The sequence below is a fragment of the Lepus europaeus genome, chromosome 7, assembly GCF_033115175.1.
Source record: "Lepus europaeus isolate LE1 chromosome 7, mLepTim1.pri, whole genome shotgun sequence".
NCBI classification, from domain to species: domain Eukaryota; kingdom Metazoa; phylum Chordata; class Mammalia; order Lagomorpha; family Leporidae; genus Lepus; species Lepus europaeus.
The window spans coordinates 56832781-56852117 of record NC_084833.1 but is presented as its reverse complement, the minus strand read 5'-3'; the positions used below and the strand labels follow the sequence as shown (position 1 = coordinate 56852117).

Sequence of the window (19337 nt, the reverse complement as noted above, 5' to 3'; positions counted from 1 at the left end):
TTAATTACATAATTACTGCAAAATGACACGTTATTTCATGGCTGCAATATGGTAACTCTGTTGGAAACAATTCTAATTGCCCAGAAACCGCATTGGAGTGGCTCGGTTATCTCTCCACAACCATGTAATTAACTTGTTACAACTTTGTCTGCTGCAAACTCTGAAGTTAGGAGCCGGGGACCTGGGGCGGGTGGGGCACCCTAGACCTAAAGGCCAGGGAGGGTCTGGTGCTGGGGCTCTGCTACGGTCCAGGAGAAGCTCCTTCCTCGTTATGTCACCCATTCAGCTCCAGGGGGTTCGGTGCTCTTGCTGCATCCCTGCTGCCTCGGGAAACCTCGCTCAGCGAGGTGGGTGGGAAATGCCCTCCGCCTGGCTGTCTCCCGGCTCATCTGTCTGCCTCCCACCTCTGCCTAGGCATCTATCTGCTTGTGTGTCCACCTGTCCTGTCTATCTGCTTGTGTGTCCACCTGTCCCGCCTGCCAGCACACGCGTCCGTGTCTGCCTCTGCCTCTCCGCAGCCCTCCCAAGTGGCTGGAACCGGCCTGGCCCAGGCCTCCCCACCTCGCCCTGCGGTCACTGCCACGTGCCTTGTGTGCTTCCCTGGCTTTCTCCCTCCTTGCTGCTGCCTTCCAGCTCCACGGTGAAGTCCTCAAGGGTGGGGACTGTGCCGGATTTGCCCTGGGCCACCTCTGCCTCGAGCACAGGGCTGAGCCACAGAGCAGACGCGGGGTGCGGACAGCCGGAGTGAGCGTCTCCGGCCTGCACGGCCGAGCCGAGGAGCAGCAGCGTTATCGTCACCCACTCAGAAAAGCAGAAAGCGGGGCCCCGGGGTGGGCCCATGCCGCTGGGCAGAGGCGACAGATGCGGTCTGCCAGCTGAGAGGGAAAGGGGCTTCGGGACACTGCTCCCATGGCGGGGGGCTCAGGACGTGGAGTTTCGGGTCCTTCCATGGAAGAGGTCACATGGGGGTCTCTGTGGGGGATGGAACACAGGACTTCATCTTGGCCCTCTTCTTGGGGACCCGCTTAGGGCCAGGCTTTGTGCTCTGCCAGGGGTTGGGGCAGATACCACAGTTCTCGCCTCTGGGGCTGGGGGCTCTGAGATGTCCCTTTCCTTCCAGCATCTTCCCTAAATCCACTGGGCCTTTGCCTGCACACAAGAGCACGTGCTAGAGCCTCCCAGCCCCCCCGGCTCCACACAGGCCCCAGGCCCTACCCCGAGGTGCAGAGCGAGGGGGCCCCAGGGCTGTATCAGTCATGTGAACAATGCACAGTAACCTCCCCGGAACCATTCATAAGTTTAATCCACGCCAGTAATAAAATCGCATTACATTTCTCATAAAATAAATGTTCCCATTTATATACAGAAGACAGACTGTACAGGCCCAGCCTGGCCCCAGGAGGGGTCACACACGGGCGGCGGCGGCAGGGGAGCAAGGGCCATGCTCCCGGTGAGGCAGGAGGAGTTCTAATCCGGCCGGCCAGGCGGGTGGGCGGGCAGGTGCCGGGCGTTACTGAACCTGGGCTTCGAAGGAGCCGTTGAGCTGTCCCTCCTCATAGTCCATCTGACACAAGATCATGTTGTTCTTCAGGAAGAATTTGTCTCCCACACAAAATCTGCAAAATCCAAGCGAGAGACAGTGGCCATGGGAGGTGGCCCCAGAGGAGGCACAGGTGCAGACAGTAGTGCTGGGGCGTCTGGTGCCTGACCTTCCCAGAGGGGACGGCCCAGAGCAAGCCTACTCAGTTGCTCAGCCGGGGCCTGCTGCCAGGGGTAGTGGGACAGACAGACAGACAGGCCTCCTGCTGTCAGTCTCGGGGTCGGGGGGGGGGGGGGAGGGCTGGCAGGGAGGCACAAGGATAACTCACGCTAGTCCTGGAAAGGGTGGAAGAAAACAAAGAAGTGGATGGAGGTGGAGAGAGGAGAGACGGAGGGAGGGACAGGATAGGGTGGTCGACTTTTCCTTCCCACTGAAGCCTCCCCAGCGTGCCTTCTTCCTCTCAACAGAATCCGTAGTTCCCTCTGACATCCCACTGTCGCCTCTCCTACCCAGCCTGGGCCTCCCAGTCCTTCCTCCAGAGGATGTCCCCAGCGTGGCTGAGGCCTCTAGTGAGAGACCGGGGTCACCGGCCCACTCTCAGCAGATCCCAGTCCAACCACCAGGTGGTGCTGTAACTTCACCAAGCCCTCCTAGCAGTGGGTCTGGTCTGAGCCCCCAGCCAGAGCAGCGCTGCTGCACGTCCCTGGGGACCTCACCAATCTGTGAACTCTTGTGTGAGTTCCTACCTGACCCGGGGAATCCTGAGTAAGGATCTTCCTTCCTTCCCCAGCCCGGCTTGCTAGCTCCCTGAGGACTACTATAGGGCTGGGACACTGCATAGGGCCCAAGAGACCACTAAAGGGGCTGGGCTAGAACCAAACTCACAGGAATGGGGTCAGGAGTGAGTGGGCATTCCCTGAAGGGACTTGCCCCTGCCAGTCGGCAAACCCCTTCTCACTAGAACGCACATGGATGCTCACGTACACAGTACACACCAAGACACAGAGACACAGGACATGTTACCCCTTACAGGTGCACACTTAAAGCACACGTGCACATGTACTTACCTCACCACACACACACAGCACAAACACAATGCCTTCTCATGGACACAGAAATACAAGCACACATACACACATATGCATATTAATTCCATCCCACACATGTCCCCACTTGTAGCTGGACATTTAAAAACACACAAACACGCACACTCACACCGTGCACACACAGTGAGCTCATGCATACCCCCAGCTGTTACGTTCCCACAGACATCTGTTGCACACTTGGCCACAAGGGACCAGGCATGATAAAACACACATGCACACGCATGTACCCAGCCATGCAAGCACACTTCCACAGGGCTCCTGGCATGGCCCAGCATGCCTCAGGCTGCTGTCCGGAGTGCGGGTCTGCCACCGGCCGGCACTCACCTCTGGTTGCAGAGCTGGCAGGCGAAGCAGTCGAGGTGATACACGTTGTCTCGGGCCCGCATCACCATCTCGAAGGCGGGGATCAGCTTGCTACAAGCAGCGCAGTTTCCCGTGGTGCCAAAGAGCCTGCGGAGGGAAGGGCACAGAGGACTCGGTGGCCTGAAGGCTGGGCGGCACAGGAGCTGTGGGCGTAGCAGGTGGGTCTGGGCAAGGGCGTCAGAGCACAGAGGCAGCACCTGGACTGCCACGCGATCAGGCTTCAGAGAACCCAGCAAGTCCCCCAGGAGGGTGTGCCGGGGTCAGGGGTGGGCAGCCCCTGTCTATCCCAAGGGCCCCTCTCAGGCTCCCACTGGGGTCCTTCAAGCATCCGGGGTCCCCAGAAGAGTGGAGGCCCTGGGCAAGGTCTCTAGACACTCAAGCCTGAATTTTAGGGGTGGTCTGTCAATCCTAGGCTGTGCGTTCCTAGGCTAGTCACTCAGTCTCTCTGAGCCTCGTCTGCCTCAACGATGAAGCCAAGGCCAGAAAGACTCGCCCTTCACTGGGTTGTCATGATCCGTGCAAATCCTCAGTCACAACTGTCAGCAGGCTCCCAGGTGGTGTCTATGACAGGGCAGGCCCTGCTCTACAAGCTTCCCAAAGATGAACTCACTTTCTCCTGATGACAAGCCTGTTAGGGGGCTACTGTCACTGCTCCCCACTCTAGAGACAACAAAGGGCAGGCACAGACTTGCTCCACGTAGTGTGCTCTTAAGACTGGGATGGGGCCAGCGCTGTGGTGCCATAGGTTAACCCTCCACCTGCGGTGCCGGCATCCCATATGGGCACCCGGCCCATATGGGCACCAGTTTGAGTCCCGGCTACTCCACTTCCAGCTCTCTGCTATGGCCTGGGAAAGCAGTAGAAGATGACCCAAGTCCTTGGGCCCCTGCACTCTCATGGGAGAACCAGAAGAAGCTCCTGGCTCCTGGCTTCAGATCAGCTCAGCTCTGGCTGTTGAAGCCATTTGGGTGAACAAAGGATGGAAGACCTCTCTCTGTCTCTTTCTCTCTCTCTCTCCCACTGTTTGTAACTCTACCTCTCAACTAAATAAATAAATTTTAAGAAAAAAAAAGGCCGGCGCCGTGGCTTAACAGGCTAATCCTCCACCTTGCGGCGCCGGCACACCGGGTTCTAGTCCCGGTTGGGGTGCCGGATTCTATCCCGGTTGCCCCTCTTCCAGGCCAGCTCTCTGCTATGGCCCGGGAAGGCAGTGGAGGATGGCCGAAGTGCTTGGGCCCTGCACCCGATTGGGAGACCAGGGGAAGCACCTGGCTCCTGGCTTCGGATCAGTGAGATGCGCCAGCCGCAGCGGCCATTGGAGGGTAAACCAATGGCAAAAAGGAAGACCTTTCTCTGTCTCTCTCTCTCACTATCCACTCTGCCTGTCAAAAAAAAAAAAAAAACAAAAACTGAGACCTGTTATAAAAAAAAAAAAGAAAGAAAGAAAGAAAAAAAGACTGTGGGATGCCACCTCCCTATCTTCACAATTAGTGTTTTATTAAACGCGTTTCCTGCTACCAATTGTCATTGGCCCAGGCCCATTTTTCCTTTTCCAGAGCCTCAGTTTATCCTTCTGAAAGATGGGGGCACTGGCCAAGTTGACCCTGTTGAAAGATGCTTCTCAAATGGAAGTGACACCCAACGAAGTTCCACGGGCACCTGGCACAAATGCCTCATTTTGAGGCAGGCGCCCACCCTCTGAGCTGCTGGCTGCAAAGCTCTACAGAGGGACAGGGGTTCACGCCCTTTGCACACAGGCCAGTGCTTGGCTGGATGCTCCAATGGTCTGTGCCAACCGGGTTTCTCATTGCTTCCTTTCTGCACACCAGCAAAGCAAGCCCCAAGTGAGACGAGGGGGCCGAGAGGAGGCTGGGGCCCCCTTCTAATCCCCGATTTGTCCAGCTCAAGCTCAGGCGCCTGCAGACAAGCTTGGCTCCATTATTCATCAGCCTGAGCTGCCTGGTGGCTCAGATAAAGGCAGACAAAGGCAGGGCCAGAGCATCTGCCTGCCAAGAGCCGCCTTCGCTGCCACCCGCCTGACGAGTGGTTGCTGCAAAGGGGGCAGGACATTCTCTGGGGCTGAGCAGCCCCTGGCTTCCCTGGCCCCAAAAGTCACCCCTCGCATCTGCCGGGGGGGGGGGGACAGGAAAATACCTTCAGCTCCTGGTAGCTGGCATGGCCCTCTGGCTCTCCTGCCAAGCCATCTGCACCAGGGCCCTCCCTCTCCAAGCCCTGTGGACCCAGCAGATGCCTGCCACTTTCCTAGGCTGGTAGGTGCAGCCCCCAGGAGATGCCCCAAACCTCTAGGCTTAGAGGCCCCTGGCGACCCTCAAGGGGTGAACCCCAGAAGCATCTTTCCTGAACCCCTCTTCCTGGCCTCAGCTCCTCTCCAGCCCCAGCCAGGAGCACTAAGCCACAGTGCGTCACTTCTTTTTCAAAAGCCTGCAGAAGCCCAGAGTCAGAGAAGAGCAGGTGCAGCAGGTCAATCTCAGGCCCTTCAGGGAAGCAGGGAGCCCCTGCTGGTGACTCCGCACCCCGACAGGCCCGGGCCTGAGCAGAGGCAGCCCCACAGCCTTGGCCCCGACCTGTTAATTAACGCGCCGGGCCATCCTTCCCCACCAGGCCCGGCGGCCAGCCAGCAGCCTGCACAGAGCCAAATGCAGGTGCTGGGCCTCAGCCAAGGCCCCTGCTTTGTGGCCTCCTTCCAGCCTTGCTGATGTCATAAATGGCCTCGGGGAGGGTTAATTGGGGGAGGCAGCCCCAGGGGATGAGATTTGGGTGTGGGGGAGGGTGAGTCAGAGCTCTGAGGAATGCAAGGCAGGCAGACAGGCAAGCACGGCTCTTCTCACCACTTCACAAAGGAGAAACTGAGGCTGGGAGAAGGTTACAAGACTCAGGCTCGGGGCCAGTCCAAGCCTAGGCCTTTAAGCTCCACGTCAGTGGTCCTGCTCCAGCATGGCTACCCGCCAGGTTCCCCAGGCAGATGGAATCCCAGATGCCACAGAGCACTTGAAAAGGGAGGGGGTGGCACTGAGAGAGGCTCCATCAGGAAGGAGGGGGGCCCAGGTGAGTCGGAGCTCCCTCACCTGCTCTTAAAGCCCCTCCCAGGTGCCCAGAATAGGTGGGTTACAAGCACCTGGTGGGGAAGGCACTGTGGCATAGCAGGTAAAGCTGCCGCCTGCAGTGCCGGTGTCCCATCTGGGCGCCAGTTCGAGTCCCAGCTGCTCCACTTCCGATCTGGCTCTCTGCTGTGGCCTGGGAAAGCAGTGGAAGATGGTCTAAGTCCTTGGGCCCTTGCACCCGTGTTGGAGACCCGAAGGAAGCTCCTGGCTCCTGGCTCCGGATGGGTGCAGCTCCAGCCATTGCAGCCAACTGGGGAGTGAACCAGTGGATGGAAGACCTCTCCCTCTGTCTCTCTGCCTCTCCTCTGTGTAACTTTCAAATAAATAAATAAATCTTTAAAAAAAAAAAAAAAAGGCAGCACCTGGCAAAGCTGGAGCCAGGCTGGGGCCCTTGGGAAGCTTAGCTCGGGTACGTAGCCGTCACTGAGCTTGCCTTGCACCTGTTCTGGGCCGAGTACAGGGAGCTCGGGCCCTGCCTGCCCTGGGCTTGGGGAAGCAGAGGTGGGGGCCTGGCCGGGGCGCGGGGCACGGTGGGCCCACCTCAGGTAGTCGCGGCGGCACAGGATGAGGTTGGCCTTGGTGTAGAGGGTGGAGCCCACCTCGCCCAGGCGGCAGTCGCAGCAGGCACACTTGAGGCAGTCTTCGTGCCAGTACTTGTCCAGCGCCTTCAGCAGGTAGCGGTCCTTGATCTTGCGGTGACAGCCCGCACAGCCCTTCTGCTTCCCTTTGGGCTGAACGGAGAGCATCGGCACGCCTGTGGGTGGACAGACAGACAGATGGACGCGGGGCACAGCCCTCCGGGAACAGAGACTTCCACTGGGCATGCGGTTCCCGGGAGCCCGCACAGCGCAGCCTGCTCCCCAGGCTGTGTGGTAGTCCCGGAGGCTGCTCTGCTCCAGGCCGGGCTTTGCTGACCTTTGCTCCCCCCACCCCTCGTCCCGCCCCAGTCACTGCCCGCTGTGCAGCTCATCCCCCTTCCTCACACAGCCACCATCCCGCGGGCCCCTTGGCAAAGGGATAAAGAACGGACTCTCAGAACGCACAGGGCCCCCCGGGACCCCCAGGGCTTCTGGCCACCTCAAGCCTTTCTCCACACTGCCCATGCGTTTGACTGTCGCGTCTGGCCCCAGCCTCTTGGCCCAATCCTGAAGAACCCGAGATGCTCCCGGGACCCTCCCAGGAGGGAGCAGGTGGTGTGGAGCTCCTGGCGCCTGTGGGGAGGCAGCCGGACCGGGACTATTTGAGGTTCCCCCTCGCAGTGCTTCAGGTGGAGTCCAACTGGTACCGGCCTGGCCTGAGGGAATGCAGGTTCCGAGCCTCTGACTCCTTGCTCGTCCTACCAGGAGAAGACTCCCCAAGCACGGTAGGGGACGGGGGAGATTCGGGGTGGATCCCCACTCTGGGTATAGCGCAGCAGCATGGAGGGGTCGACTAGAGCCCACCCCTTCCGGCTTCCAGGCTTTCCAGCAAGTCCTTTGACTTGGCCTCATCCTCTCCAGTGAAGCCCTCTCTCTCCAGGGCTGCAGTGCAGTCCCCATGCCTGGGGTCCCTCCCATTCCCAGCGCCAGCTGCTGGGCCACTTTCCATCCTTTCCCCTCTCTTTGGCTGTGGCCCTTCCTCCGGCTTGGGGAGGAGGCTGCCACCAAGCGGCCTTAGGCTCAGACTCCATGGAGGTTAGGTGCAGAGGGCTCTGAGGTTCTAGTCAAATGCCCCCGTTCTGCAGATGGAGAAACTAAGGCCTGGCTGGTGGGGGGCGGGGGATAGCGGAAGTTGACCCGGGCTCTTCCTTCCCATGTCCTGGGCTTGTTTCTCAGTCCAGCTGCCTCCCGAGACTCCTTGTGGAGGCCAGGCACAGTGGGAGAGCTGGGAGCACCAGGGAGGCTGCCACGTCACGGAGGCAGCAGTGGCAGGGGCCAGCGGACTCTCTCCTTCCTCCCTCTCCAGCCCCTGCTGGGCCAGCTGTTAGCTGGGAAGTTTGCTGCCTAATTTCCTGAATGCAGCTCAGGTTAACTGGTCAGGCAATGGGCTACGGATGACCCTGTCCCCAGGCCTGCCAGTGTCCCCTCTGGCTCAGCTGGGTCCCTAAGCGCTCAACGAGCCCTTGGAGGCCAGCTGGGGAGCAGGCGCCCCTAAGAGCTGAGAAGGCCTGTGAGGCTCCCTCCAAGGCCTGGTCCACAGGGAGAAACAAGGAGTAGGAAATCAGGGGAGGGTTTCGGGGGAGGCCTGGGGGCTCCAAGGGTGGGACTCTTATCTTTGCCTGGCTACAGAGCCTGCAGGGCTGTGGATCCTAGGATGGGCCAGCATCCCCTCCCCAGAGGGAGCTGAGACCTGGAGGACCCCATAGAAGCCATGAGGAGCAGAGCCACCCGCTGCCCTGGTCCCCTAACCTATGCCCGGGGAACTCCGTAAGGCAGGGCACCCCTCCCCCAAGGCGCTCAACTAGACATGCTGCCAAATGTCCCACATCCACCAAGGCACACAATGCCAGGGCCAGCGGGCCAGGAAGCCCCAGCACATCTGGGGGCCCTGGTGCTTTCTCTGCCAGGGAGGCAGAAGTCCCGGGAGAAGCCTGCCCCAGAGCCTGGCGGGGCAAGGAGCTGGGACAGAACTCCGGGCCTGGGACCATGCGCAGGGCTCCAGAGCAGATCTCCTGGTCTCTCTGGGCCCCAAGCCCCTTATCTGCACACTGAGGAGAGGAAATAGCCCCTTGTTTCTCTCTGGAAGGTGGAAGAGTCCTGGGGGCCGCACGGGAACAGGGAGTCAGCCCTCCTTCCTTCGTGGGCACCACAGCTCGCTTCCCTGGGCTGTGCCTGGCAGCTGTTAACACCCCTGGGAAGACGAAGGGCTGCTCACCAAACAGAGGGAGATGCCCCCAGAGGCTCCGGGCTTCACTGCTGCCCCGCCTCCCCAGCCCCCAGTCAGCCCCCAGCCTGCCCCCTGCAGACACCTCCCTCCCACCTCCACCCCTGCCTGGCTCTGGGAGCCCAGCCTGGGGCCGTGCACTTTCCATTAAGGAGATAGCATCCCTTTGCCCAAGTCCATTTGGGATCCATTTTAGTGTTATCTAAAAATCAAATCTACATGGTAATCCTTTTAATGTACTCCTGACTTTAGAAAAAACAGCTTTGCGCTCCTTCAGGAAAGGTTTTAAAGCATTACCCGGTAATTACCACTCACCCATGAAAACACTGATATTTTACAAGGCCTGATGGCTGTGCCTACACAAACGCCTGGGCACATGCTCAGATGCACACACTGGGCCCAGCAAACCAGTTCACTCCCTCGGGTCGTGGAGCACCCCAAATCTCCAGAGTGTGGGGGCCGCATTTGAGTGGCGAGAGGTCAAGCCTCAACCCCTACCTCTCCCTGAGTGGGGCGGCAGCAGCTGGCTCAGAAGGAGGCAGCCAGGCCGCAGAGAGAAGCCCTGACTCATCCGCCAGCGGCAGCCAGACTCTTGGCCTCGGTTCTTTCATCTAAGGACAAACTGGGCAGCCCCAGTGAGTGACAGGTGACGGGAAGGAGCCGCCAGAGGACATCGGGCCCCTCTCACACGCTGCCTCCAGCTGGGAGCCATACTCTCCTCTTCACACTGACCCCTGAGCTGTCTGCCAGGCCAGCCCCAAGTCCTCAGCAACTCCTGCTTCCCTCATGGAAACCACGCTGGCCTCGGATCCAGCATGTGGAAGCCTGCAAGGCTCCCAGGTCCACCAAGGCCTGAGTCTGCCTGCAGCACTAGGAGTATCTACCCCGCCCAGCCCCAGGCCACTCCTGGCTGAGCTCTGTGGCTGCCCGGCTGAAGGTCACTGTGGCCAGCACTGGCGACTCTACCCAGGCCCCCTCTCCCAGGTCACCGTGTCCTCCTTGGCACTACAGGCCCTGCCCCCTGCAGAAACCGGGAAAGCTGCTCTTCCCTCCCGCTTATTTCTGTCCCAGGGCCCACACTCTGCTGCCACTCTGGGAAGAAATGCCTGTGTCCTGCGCAGCCTGCTGGGTCAGCAGTGGGGCCAAGGCTACCAGCACAGCCCTGGAAGTCAGTGAGCCTGGCCTGGAGTCTGAGAGCTGCCCCGTGGAGCTGGCGGGCTTGCAGCAGGTCCTTTCACCTTTCTGACTTGCACCTGTGAAACAGTGGCCTGAAGATGACTTCCCTGCCCTGGCACTCGTTTGTTCCTTAACTTTTCATCTTGGGGCTGGCGTTGTGGCTCAGCAGGTCCAGCTGCCCCCTGGGATGTTGGCATCCCACACAGGCACCGGTTTGATTCAAGTCCCAGCTGCTCCACTTCTGATCCAGCTCCCCGCTAATGCACCTGGGGAGGCAGCAGAAGATGGCCGGAGTGCTTGGGCCCCTGCCAACCATGTGGGAGACTTGGATGAAGCTCCTGGCTCCTGACTTCAGCTTGACCCAGGTCTGGCCATTGCAGCCATCTGGGGAGTAACCCAGGCAATGAAGATCTTACTTTCTCTCTCTCTTTCTCTGTAACTCTGCCTTCCAAGTAAACAAATCTTTAAAACATATACACACACATTTTTATCTTAACACAAGTGCAAGCTCTCAGAGAAGTTGCAAGAATAGCAGAAAGAATTCCTGTGCACCCTCCACCGGATTCCCCAAATACAAGCCTTCTACCACATTTGCCTTTTCCTCTCCTTCCTACTTCTTTCCACCTCTGCTTGTTCCCTCGTTACCTGCCTACCCATTTAAATACCTACCCACCTAGGTACCTGCAATTTATTTTCCTGAATCACTTGAGGGTTGGTTTTGGACATGACACCTCCATACTCCTAAATACCTTAGTGCGTAAATACTTTACTAAGAGCCAGGACATTCATACATGACACTATAACAATGATCAAACCAGGAAATCATTCAGATTTCACCAATTTCTCATGAACGTCTTTTGTGGCAAAACCCTGCGCTGTGCATCCAAGTTTAGTCTGCAGCAGCCCTCCCTTAGCCGAGGCTCCGCTCTCCACAGTTTCCATTATCCAAGGTCAACCCCGGCCCAAAAATATCAACATCTATATTGATTCTTGAGACAGACCACATTCACATCAACTGATTACAGTGTATTATTTCAATTATCCTATTTTATTATGTTATTGTTGTCGGTCTTTCACTCTATCAGAAGTATGTGGAAAACACAGGACATACAGGAGCCACATGAGCTGCGATTTCGGGCAGGGGGTCTTGGAACATACCCCTCCCCCCCCAACAGGGTGGTGGCTGTACTTAAATCTAGAATGACTAAGCCTTTTCTAGTGTTTCAAGACCTTGGCACTCTCGAAGGCTGTGAGCCAGTTATTTTATGGCCCAGCTCTGCATTTGGGTTTGCTGACTATTTTTCGACTTTCGTGCCTCAGCTTCCTTCTTTTGTGAACCCGGGTGTGAAAACAGCACTCGTAGACTTACAAGAGGCACATATGCTACACGCTAGGACCAACAGCCTGGCTCTCACTAGTTAGCTCTGAGTAGTGTCACCCACTCAGCACAGGGAATAGGTGATGGAGCTCCATCTCAGGTCCCTGAAACAGTGAGAAGCACCCATTCTGGGGCAGTGATAAAATGATCTGAATGCGCCACCATGGTTAGTGCCGCACAGGCACTGGCCAGAGTCCAGCACTAGTCACAGGACAGTCTAGTGGTCGGGGCAAGCGTGTGCAGAGGTCAGCCCTGTCTGTCCAACAGGCTGTTCCAGCGGCCAGGCCAGCAGCCAGGGGAGGCTGTGGCAGCTCAGAGTGTGCCCGTGCATGGGCAGCACCCTCTGGGACTCCAGAGACAGCTCTGCGGCACAGTCTTGGTATTTCTCATGACCTCTCAATGCACTGCAGTCCTGGTTCCAAACCGGTGCTCAGGAATCCTGTGGCCTGGGCAGAGGAAACTCGGCTCAGGCCTGCCCAGAGCTCACGTGGCACAACCACCCACTACAGTTCTGGGACCCCTCTTCCTTACCATGAGCCCCCTTCCCCTCCTCTAGGGCAGGTGGGGAGTCTGGGTTCCATGCTCTGCTTCTTAGTGCTTTACTGATAGCTGCTATCAGTAAAGCTGGGTGCCGCTATCATTCTCACTTTAACAACGGGGAAACTGAGGCCCAGGAAAGGTTACCAACAGCAGGCAGGAGACAGAGCTGGGAAGCGAGCCCTAGCGGCCCATCCTCAGGGCCTGAGCACTTGACTTCTGTGCCATGCTGCAAGGCTGTGTACAGAGGGGCCGAGAGACCCAAGCAGAAGACCTGACACAGATGGGAAGACACGTGGGAAAGAAGCAGACATGGGCCACACAGCTGCAGGACACACATAGCAGCACACAAATACTTACCCTTGTACAGGTCACCACATAGGTACACAATGAGAAGGGAAGTGTCTGTTTGTTCTCCCCGTGGGCATTTTATTCCAGTACCCTGCACAGAGCTGGCATGCTGCAGGTGCTCAGGAAGTCGCATGAAAATACATGCTGGTGCAGCCAAGAGGCCCATGCGTGGGTGTGGGCGCGCATGCGTTTGGGTGTGCTCATGTAAGTACGCACTCACGCAAACATATCACAAGCAGTCACGTGCCCAGTGGCTGGCCTTTAAAAAGCTACAGTTCTAAACATTGGATGACAGCTCCGAATCAAGCTCTGGTTTGAACAAGACCCAGTAGGAGGGAGGGAATGAAATGGAAGAGACCGGCCCCCACAGTTCTGCCCACAGGAATGCACGAGGAGCATCAGAAACTACCTGGAGACTCAGCCCACAACCCTCACACCCACTTCCACTGCTGCGGTCAGGGGGAGCCTGTGGAATTTGGGGCCAGGTCCCTGATCAAGTCCCTGCAGGGTGCTTTGTCCCCTGGGCCCACACCCACACCTGGAGCAGTACCCACCGGCTGCCCCTCCCAGGCATCCATCCCCTTTAATAAGGAAATTTGAAAGTATAATCTAATTCCGCAGAATCTCTTTAAATCTCGTTTTCTCAGAAGTAACTTCATTTCGCACGGACACATCCAGCCTCGTGAGAAGGCCTCCATTTCACACCAGTTTTATCTCCACAATTTCTCGTCTCACTGCACTCCTATCCCAGGGCCTTGCCACGCGCCAGGCAAGGCCTGAACTAATAGCATTTCCTACTCATTTGGAATCAAAAGCCAACGAGAACAACTGTTGAGACGCGCAGCTACAGCCACCCAGAGCACACTCATTACCGCCTGCCTGCACTCCCGTTCGCAGGCAGGGTTTACTGGGTCAGATGGGGGGAGGGAAGTGGGGCTCCCCACCAGGGCAGGGCAACGGTCAGCTCAGCTGATGGGCTGGCACCTTCCCCACTGGTGCTGTCCCTCCAGGGAGGCCGAGAGAAGAGGTGGCGTAGCATAAACCCCACATCTGCAGGCCCTGCAGACGCACGGCCTCGGCGTCCCCTCTGGCTCGCTCACTCCCCAGCTCTGCTTCATTGTACGCACCTGCTAAATGAGGACAGCCTACTTTAAAGGATTATTCCGAGGATTAAATTAGATAATGGACGGAAGTTCTTCTAACGGTGTTGGACACAGTAGCTTAAAATAATTAGCCAAGAAAATTTATATACATATCTTAAGACCCAACAATTTCAATCCTAAGTACATGCCCAACAGAAATGAGAGAGCTTATGGGGCTGGCACTGCAGTGCAGCAGGGTAAGCTGCCACTTGCAATGCTGTCGCCCCATATCAAGCGCTGGTTCGAATCCCAGCTGCTCCACTTCCCATCTAGTTCCCTGCTAAGGTCCTGAGAAAGCAGTGGAAGATGGAAAAATACTTTGGCCCTTGCACCCGTGTAGGAGACCCAGATGGAGTTCAGGGTTCCCGGCTTCAACCACTGAAGGGAAGATATCTCTGTCTGTCTCTCTCTCTCACTCTGCCTTTCAAATAAATAAATAATCTTTAGAAAAAAGAGTAAGAAAGGAGAGCGCATGTCCACCAGAACTGACGCACATGAATGCTAATTTCTTCCTAACAGCTCCATCAGAACACAACACAAATGAACATCAACAGTGAAACAGAGATTGTAGCGCATTTCCATAATGGAACAGTGTGCAGCCATGAAAAAGAAATGGCTTATTAATATACACAGGCCACATAATGCTGAGTGGGAGGAGTGATGCAAAAAGGTACATCCTAATTCCACATATTTGTAGTTCCCAAACAGGCAAAATGGATCCAATGGCAGAGTAATGGTTATTGGGGGTAACTCCATGTGCTGGGTGACCACAGGCTATGTCTGCCCGCCTGTTGGTCCTTCAATAGCGGTGGCTGCCTTAGGATCTCAGAAAGGTTTGGAGTCCAGCCAGCGAGGGGCCAGGAGGGCTACTGTGTAGAAGCAGACCAAGACATTTGCACTGCAGCCTTGACAGGGACAAAGCAGCCTTGAGCTGGCCATGGCCTTGGGAGGAGGCCCAGCTGTTGTCGGGAGAGCTGGGGCCTCCAGTCTTGGGCTCTATTCATGAGGACAGCCTCAACCAACAGCAGGGGGTGGGGAACTGGAGAGCGTCCTCAGGAAGCGGCCAGCTCGGGGCAGGAATTTTAAGGGAGACCAGCAACACTTGCTTCATCTTCCCAGTCCCTTCAGTCCACCACAGGAGGGACAGCCGAGAAAGCACTGCCCAGCCACATCCCCCGCACCTGTTGCCACTGTCGGCACCTTCGACCAGATGATGAAAAACCACATTATCCCTTACCAAGCGCCTACTGTGCACCAGGGGCTTTTCACTCCCAACTCTCGTACCCATGACCTCAAGAGCTGAGACATTATGCACCTTGTCCCAGGGCAAAGCTGTGAGTGTCCCGGTAGGGCTGCAGATTCCCGCTGCTGTCCAGGGAGTGCCTCATGCCTTTCCTGTTCCAGACGCAGCATCGGATCACCTTTGGTCTAAGCAACCAATGGGAACATTCACGAGGACCTGATCTGAACCCTGCCAAAAGACAGCTCTGTAGCACCTCAGGCTGGGATAGAAACACCTGGGCATGGTGGGCCAGCAGCAGCCTGTGAGCTCCCTCAGGCCATGCAGGCCAGAGCCCCATAGGAGCCATTTTCTGTGCAGATGTAGCTGAGAGATCAACTCCCATTTGCACCTGCACCAGAGTCTCCCAGTTATCAGTAGGAATGTCACATTCAAAGTCTGAACCTGCCATGACCTCTGGGCATTCAGAGATGCAGGGGCTGGGGATTCTGCACACTCCTTCCAGCCTTCATCAGACAGCACCTGAGTCCCGCACAGCTCAGAGTGGGGCGACAGCATAGGGAATGGTCTCCGTCCATTTAGGCTGCTACAGCAGAATATTGTAGCGTGGGAGGCTTATAAACCACAGATTGTTTCTCATCATTCTGGAAGCTGGGAAGCCCAAGATCATGGCACTGGCAGATTCAGACCCTGGTGAGGGCCCGCTGCCCAGTTCATCTCTGTGGGCCCTCCAGGGGCAGAAGAGACGAAGCGATCTCATTTACAAGGGCACCCACCCCTCTCAGAAGAGCACCACCCTCATGGCCTAAGCACCTCCCAAAGGCCCCATATTCCAATGCCATCACACTGGGGACCAGACGGCAACACAGGAGATTTGGGGGACACCAACACAGAGACTGTAGCAGGAACCCAGCCAAGAACTTGCAGGAAGGGCCTGGACAGGCTTGAGATTCCGGAGCAGGTGCTGATGGAGCTGTTCTCACGGCCTCATGCAGTTTTCTGCAGTTCCTTAAGGCAGCAACCTGGAAACATCAGAAGCTGCACCTGCTCTGTGGAGTTTTCATTTGGAATGAGTTCATGGTAGAGCTGTATCAGCATCTCTCTCGCCGGGATGTGGCAGGCATTCTCTTCCAGTTCTCTGAGTGGCTCTATAAAGTTTCAGACACGTCTCAAATGCAACAGGTCCAAAATAGGATTCCAGATGTTCTCCTGAAACCTGGTCCCTGTGCTCACATCCCAGGCTTCCCCTCATGGTACCACAGCACCACCCATCCAGACGCTCCAGCCAGAAGCTGTTATCCTTGGACTTCCAGCATCCTCACCCCCTGCCCCTGGCGACTCCTGAGCCCCATCCTGCCTGCTTCTTTCCATTTGCAGAGTCACTACCATCTTTTTTTTTTTTTTTTGAAAGTTAGAGTTTCAGAGAGAGACAGACAGAGAGAGCAAGAGATTGATCTCCCATCCGCTGGTTCATTCTCCAGGTGGCCACAACAGCCAGCACTGGGCCAGATTAAAGCCAGAATCCAAGAATTTCTACTAGGTCTCCCAAGTGGGTGGCAGGGGATCAAACACCTGGGCCACCTTCTGCTGCTTTTCCCAGGCCATTAGCAGGGAGGTGGATCAGAAGTGGAGCAGCTGGAACCCAAACTGGCTCCCATATGGGATGTCAGCATTGTAGGCAGCAGCTTTACCTGCTACGCCACAACGTCAGCCCCATCACACTACCAGCATAACCTCCACCAGAATTCTGGTATCAAGTTCCCCCAAGCCATTCCTCATACAGCAGCTGGAGAAATCTTTGAAAACACACCAGGGCTGGCCATTGCTCTGTGTGAAACCCTTCCATGGTTTCTAGTGGGCTGAGTCACGTCCACTTTCTTCATGCTGCCTACAATATCCTCAGGAGGTCTGGCCCCGTCCCTGCCCCTCTGCCACCCCACTCCACACTGTCCAGCCACACTTCAGATCTCCTTCCTGCCTCAGGGCCTTTGCACATGTCTGGGGCCCTTCCCTGCCTGTTCACATGGTTGGCTCCATCACATCTTCGAGCTTTAGTTGAAATGGAATCCCCTCGGAGAATCTATGTTTTAAAAAGATTTATTTATTTGAAGGGCAGAATAATGGACACAGAGAGAGATCTTCCATCTTTTGGTTACTCTCCAAATGGTTACTACAGCCCAGGGTGGACCACACCAAAGTCAGGAGCCTAGAACTCCATTAGGGCCTCCCATATTTATGTTTATTTGAAAGTCAGAGTGACAGACAGAGAGGGAGAGACAGAACAAAAGAGATCTTCCTTCCATTGGTTCATTCCCCAAAAATGCCCTCGACTGCTAGGGCCAGGCTAAAGCCAGGAGCCTGGAACTCCATGTGGGTGGCAGGGGCCCAAATACTTGGGTCGTCTCCACTGTTTCCCCGGGTACATTGGCAGAGAGCTGGATTGAAAGTGGAGCAGCTGGGACTCGAACCAGCACTCCTATATGGGATGCTGGCTTCCCAAGTGGCTTCCACTGCGTCATGACAGTGGCCCAGAGATTTCTTTCTTTCTTCCGTATTTCCGTACTTCAGGGACCCTCCTAGCCCAGTCATTACCTTCAGAGTTTTTAATCACAATTTCTAATTGTTTCACTGTTCTGTGAGTTAACTGAAGCAAAATGATTGCTTTCTCTGATGAGAACAGAAGCCCCACGGGGGCCTGTTCTGGGGCCCTGCCTGCCCTGTCCACCACTGTGTCTCAGTGTTGAGCCCCACAGAGGTCACTTTTCAATATCAGTTTGATTAACAAATGAAGACTGAGCAGAATCTATGCAAATGGTACTGGCAAGTCAGGCAGGGGGCCGGCGTTGTGGTGTAGTGGCTAGAGACACTGCCTGCCACGCTAGCATCCTATATGGGAGTTGGTTCCCATCTCGGCTGCTCCACTTCAGACCCAGCTCCCTGCTAATGGCCTGGGGAAAGCAGCAGAAGATGGCCCAAGTGCCTGTGTCCCTGCCACCCACAAAGGAGACCTTGAAGAAGCTCCTGGCTTTGACCTGGTGCAGCCCTGGCTGTTGTGGCCACCTGGGGAGTGAACCAGCAGATGGAAGAGCTCTCTGTCTCTCCGTCTCTCTCTTTCAAATAAATAAATATTAAGAAAAAAAAAAAAGCATCCACCAGGTTCCCTGTGATAGGTGCTTTAATCAGGCTAGCCCCACCCTCATGCCATACACACACATACACACACACACACACCCCAGCACCTGTAGGAACGTGGCGTGAGCAAAGCAGGTGCAGCTGCCATGACCCAGATCTTTGAAAGGGGCCCATCTCAGGGCTCCAGCTGGGCAACCTCAGACCAGTGCAAACACAGACTCTTTATTCCTTAGATAAACAAGAAGCAAAATCCTGTCCTCCAGCCCCTGCAGACCCAGAAGCAATGACATCTCCCCTCCATGCCTCTTCTTATTTACAAATCTTCCATCCCAGTCCTCAAGGAGTGGCAGGCACAGTGGCACAGCTCAGGCATCTGTGTAGCACCAGCAGTTTTCCCTTGTCCTTTGTCCCACTGGTTTGGGCACCTCCCGGCCCTGACACCTACCTAGCCTCCCTAACCCCCGACCTGAGGGTCCTCCTGGCCTAGAGCTATGATGGCGCTTCCCTCCCAGCCTACTCTGAGCCTCTGGAGGCCAGTGGGAGGAAACAGCCGCTGGGGTTGGCTTGCTCAATACCCAGGCCCAGGCCTTTCTCTCTGTAGCTTCTACCAGCCCCACCGCATCCTGTGCTGCCAGGATCAACGGGATGCTGGTTGGAGGACCAGAGGGGAAGCGTCTGGAAGCTGTGTTCCCCAGACAGCAGCTAGCTGCTCCCTGGGCACCTGCAAAGCCCGCCTCACCCACCTAATAAAACAGGGCTCCCCAGGGGCCAGCGATCTCAGCACAGGAGGAGGAGGACACAGACTCTCAAACGAGTCTCAATTTCACAGCATCAGGGACGTGGGCACCAATGCGCTGAACCAGAAAACGAGAGTCTGGCAGGAGCTGCAGACACAGCGTGAGCACCGGGGGATCGGAGATTAGGGCCCTTCAAAATCAATTTTGAATTCCAACTTTTAAATGTGTTCTCCAGGCGCAGAGAGGGGCCCCTCCGGGCAGGTTCGGCCTGGCCAGCTGCTGGGGCCTGCCTTCCATGTCGGAGCAGCCATGGCCCATCTGCCGGCCACCAGGCTGGGCCAGGGGCAGGCTGGCAAGGGTGCTGGGAGGGAGAGTCCACACCCCACTGGTGGGAGAGCAGCGATAGGAGCCCCACGGCTTCTGGAGCATGACGCCGTTTAGACAGGGATTTGTATCCTACAGCAGCCCTGGGCTCCCAGGCAGAAGATCCTTGTTGAGAAGTGACTTTTCCTTCTGGAAGCCTGGTGGGAGAGCCCGCTGTGAGCACCCTGGAGTGCAGCCCTGTGAAGCGAGAGAAAGCGGCACCCCATGGGAGTCGGCAGGGCAGCCCAGCTGCTGCCAGGGTGGGCACTGCAGGAGCCAAGGCATGGC

At 56.7% G+C, this 19337-nt stretch overlaps 1 protein-coding gene across 3 annotated transcripts in view; it reads right to left on the bottom strand.

Annotated features, from left to right (window-relative positions):
* Positions 1–1286: 1286 nt before the first annotated feature.
* LMO1 (LIM domain only 1) overlaps positions 1287–19337 on the bottom strand; it is a 39975-nt gene continuing 21924 nt past the window's right edge. For all 3 annotated transcript variants that reach the window (XM_062198121.1, XM_062198120.1, XM_062198119.1), the window contains 3 exons: positions 6672–6885; positions 2971–3096; positions 1287–1616 (listed from right to left, as the gene is read on the bottom strand). In XM_062198121.1, the coding sequence (XP_062054105.1) occupies positions 1511–1616; positions 2971–3096; positions 6672–6885 (446 nt within the window). In that variant the 3' untranslated portion in view covers positions 1287–1510. The remainder of the gene's footprint in view (positions 1617–2970; positions 3097–6671; positions 6886–19337) is intronic.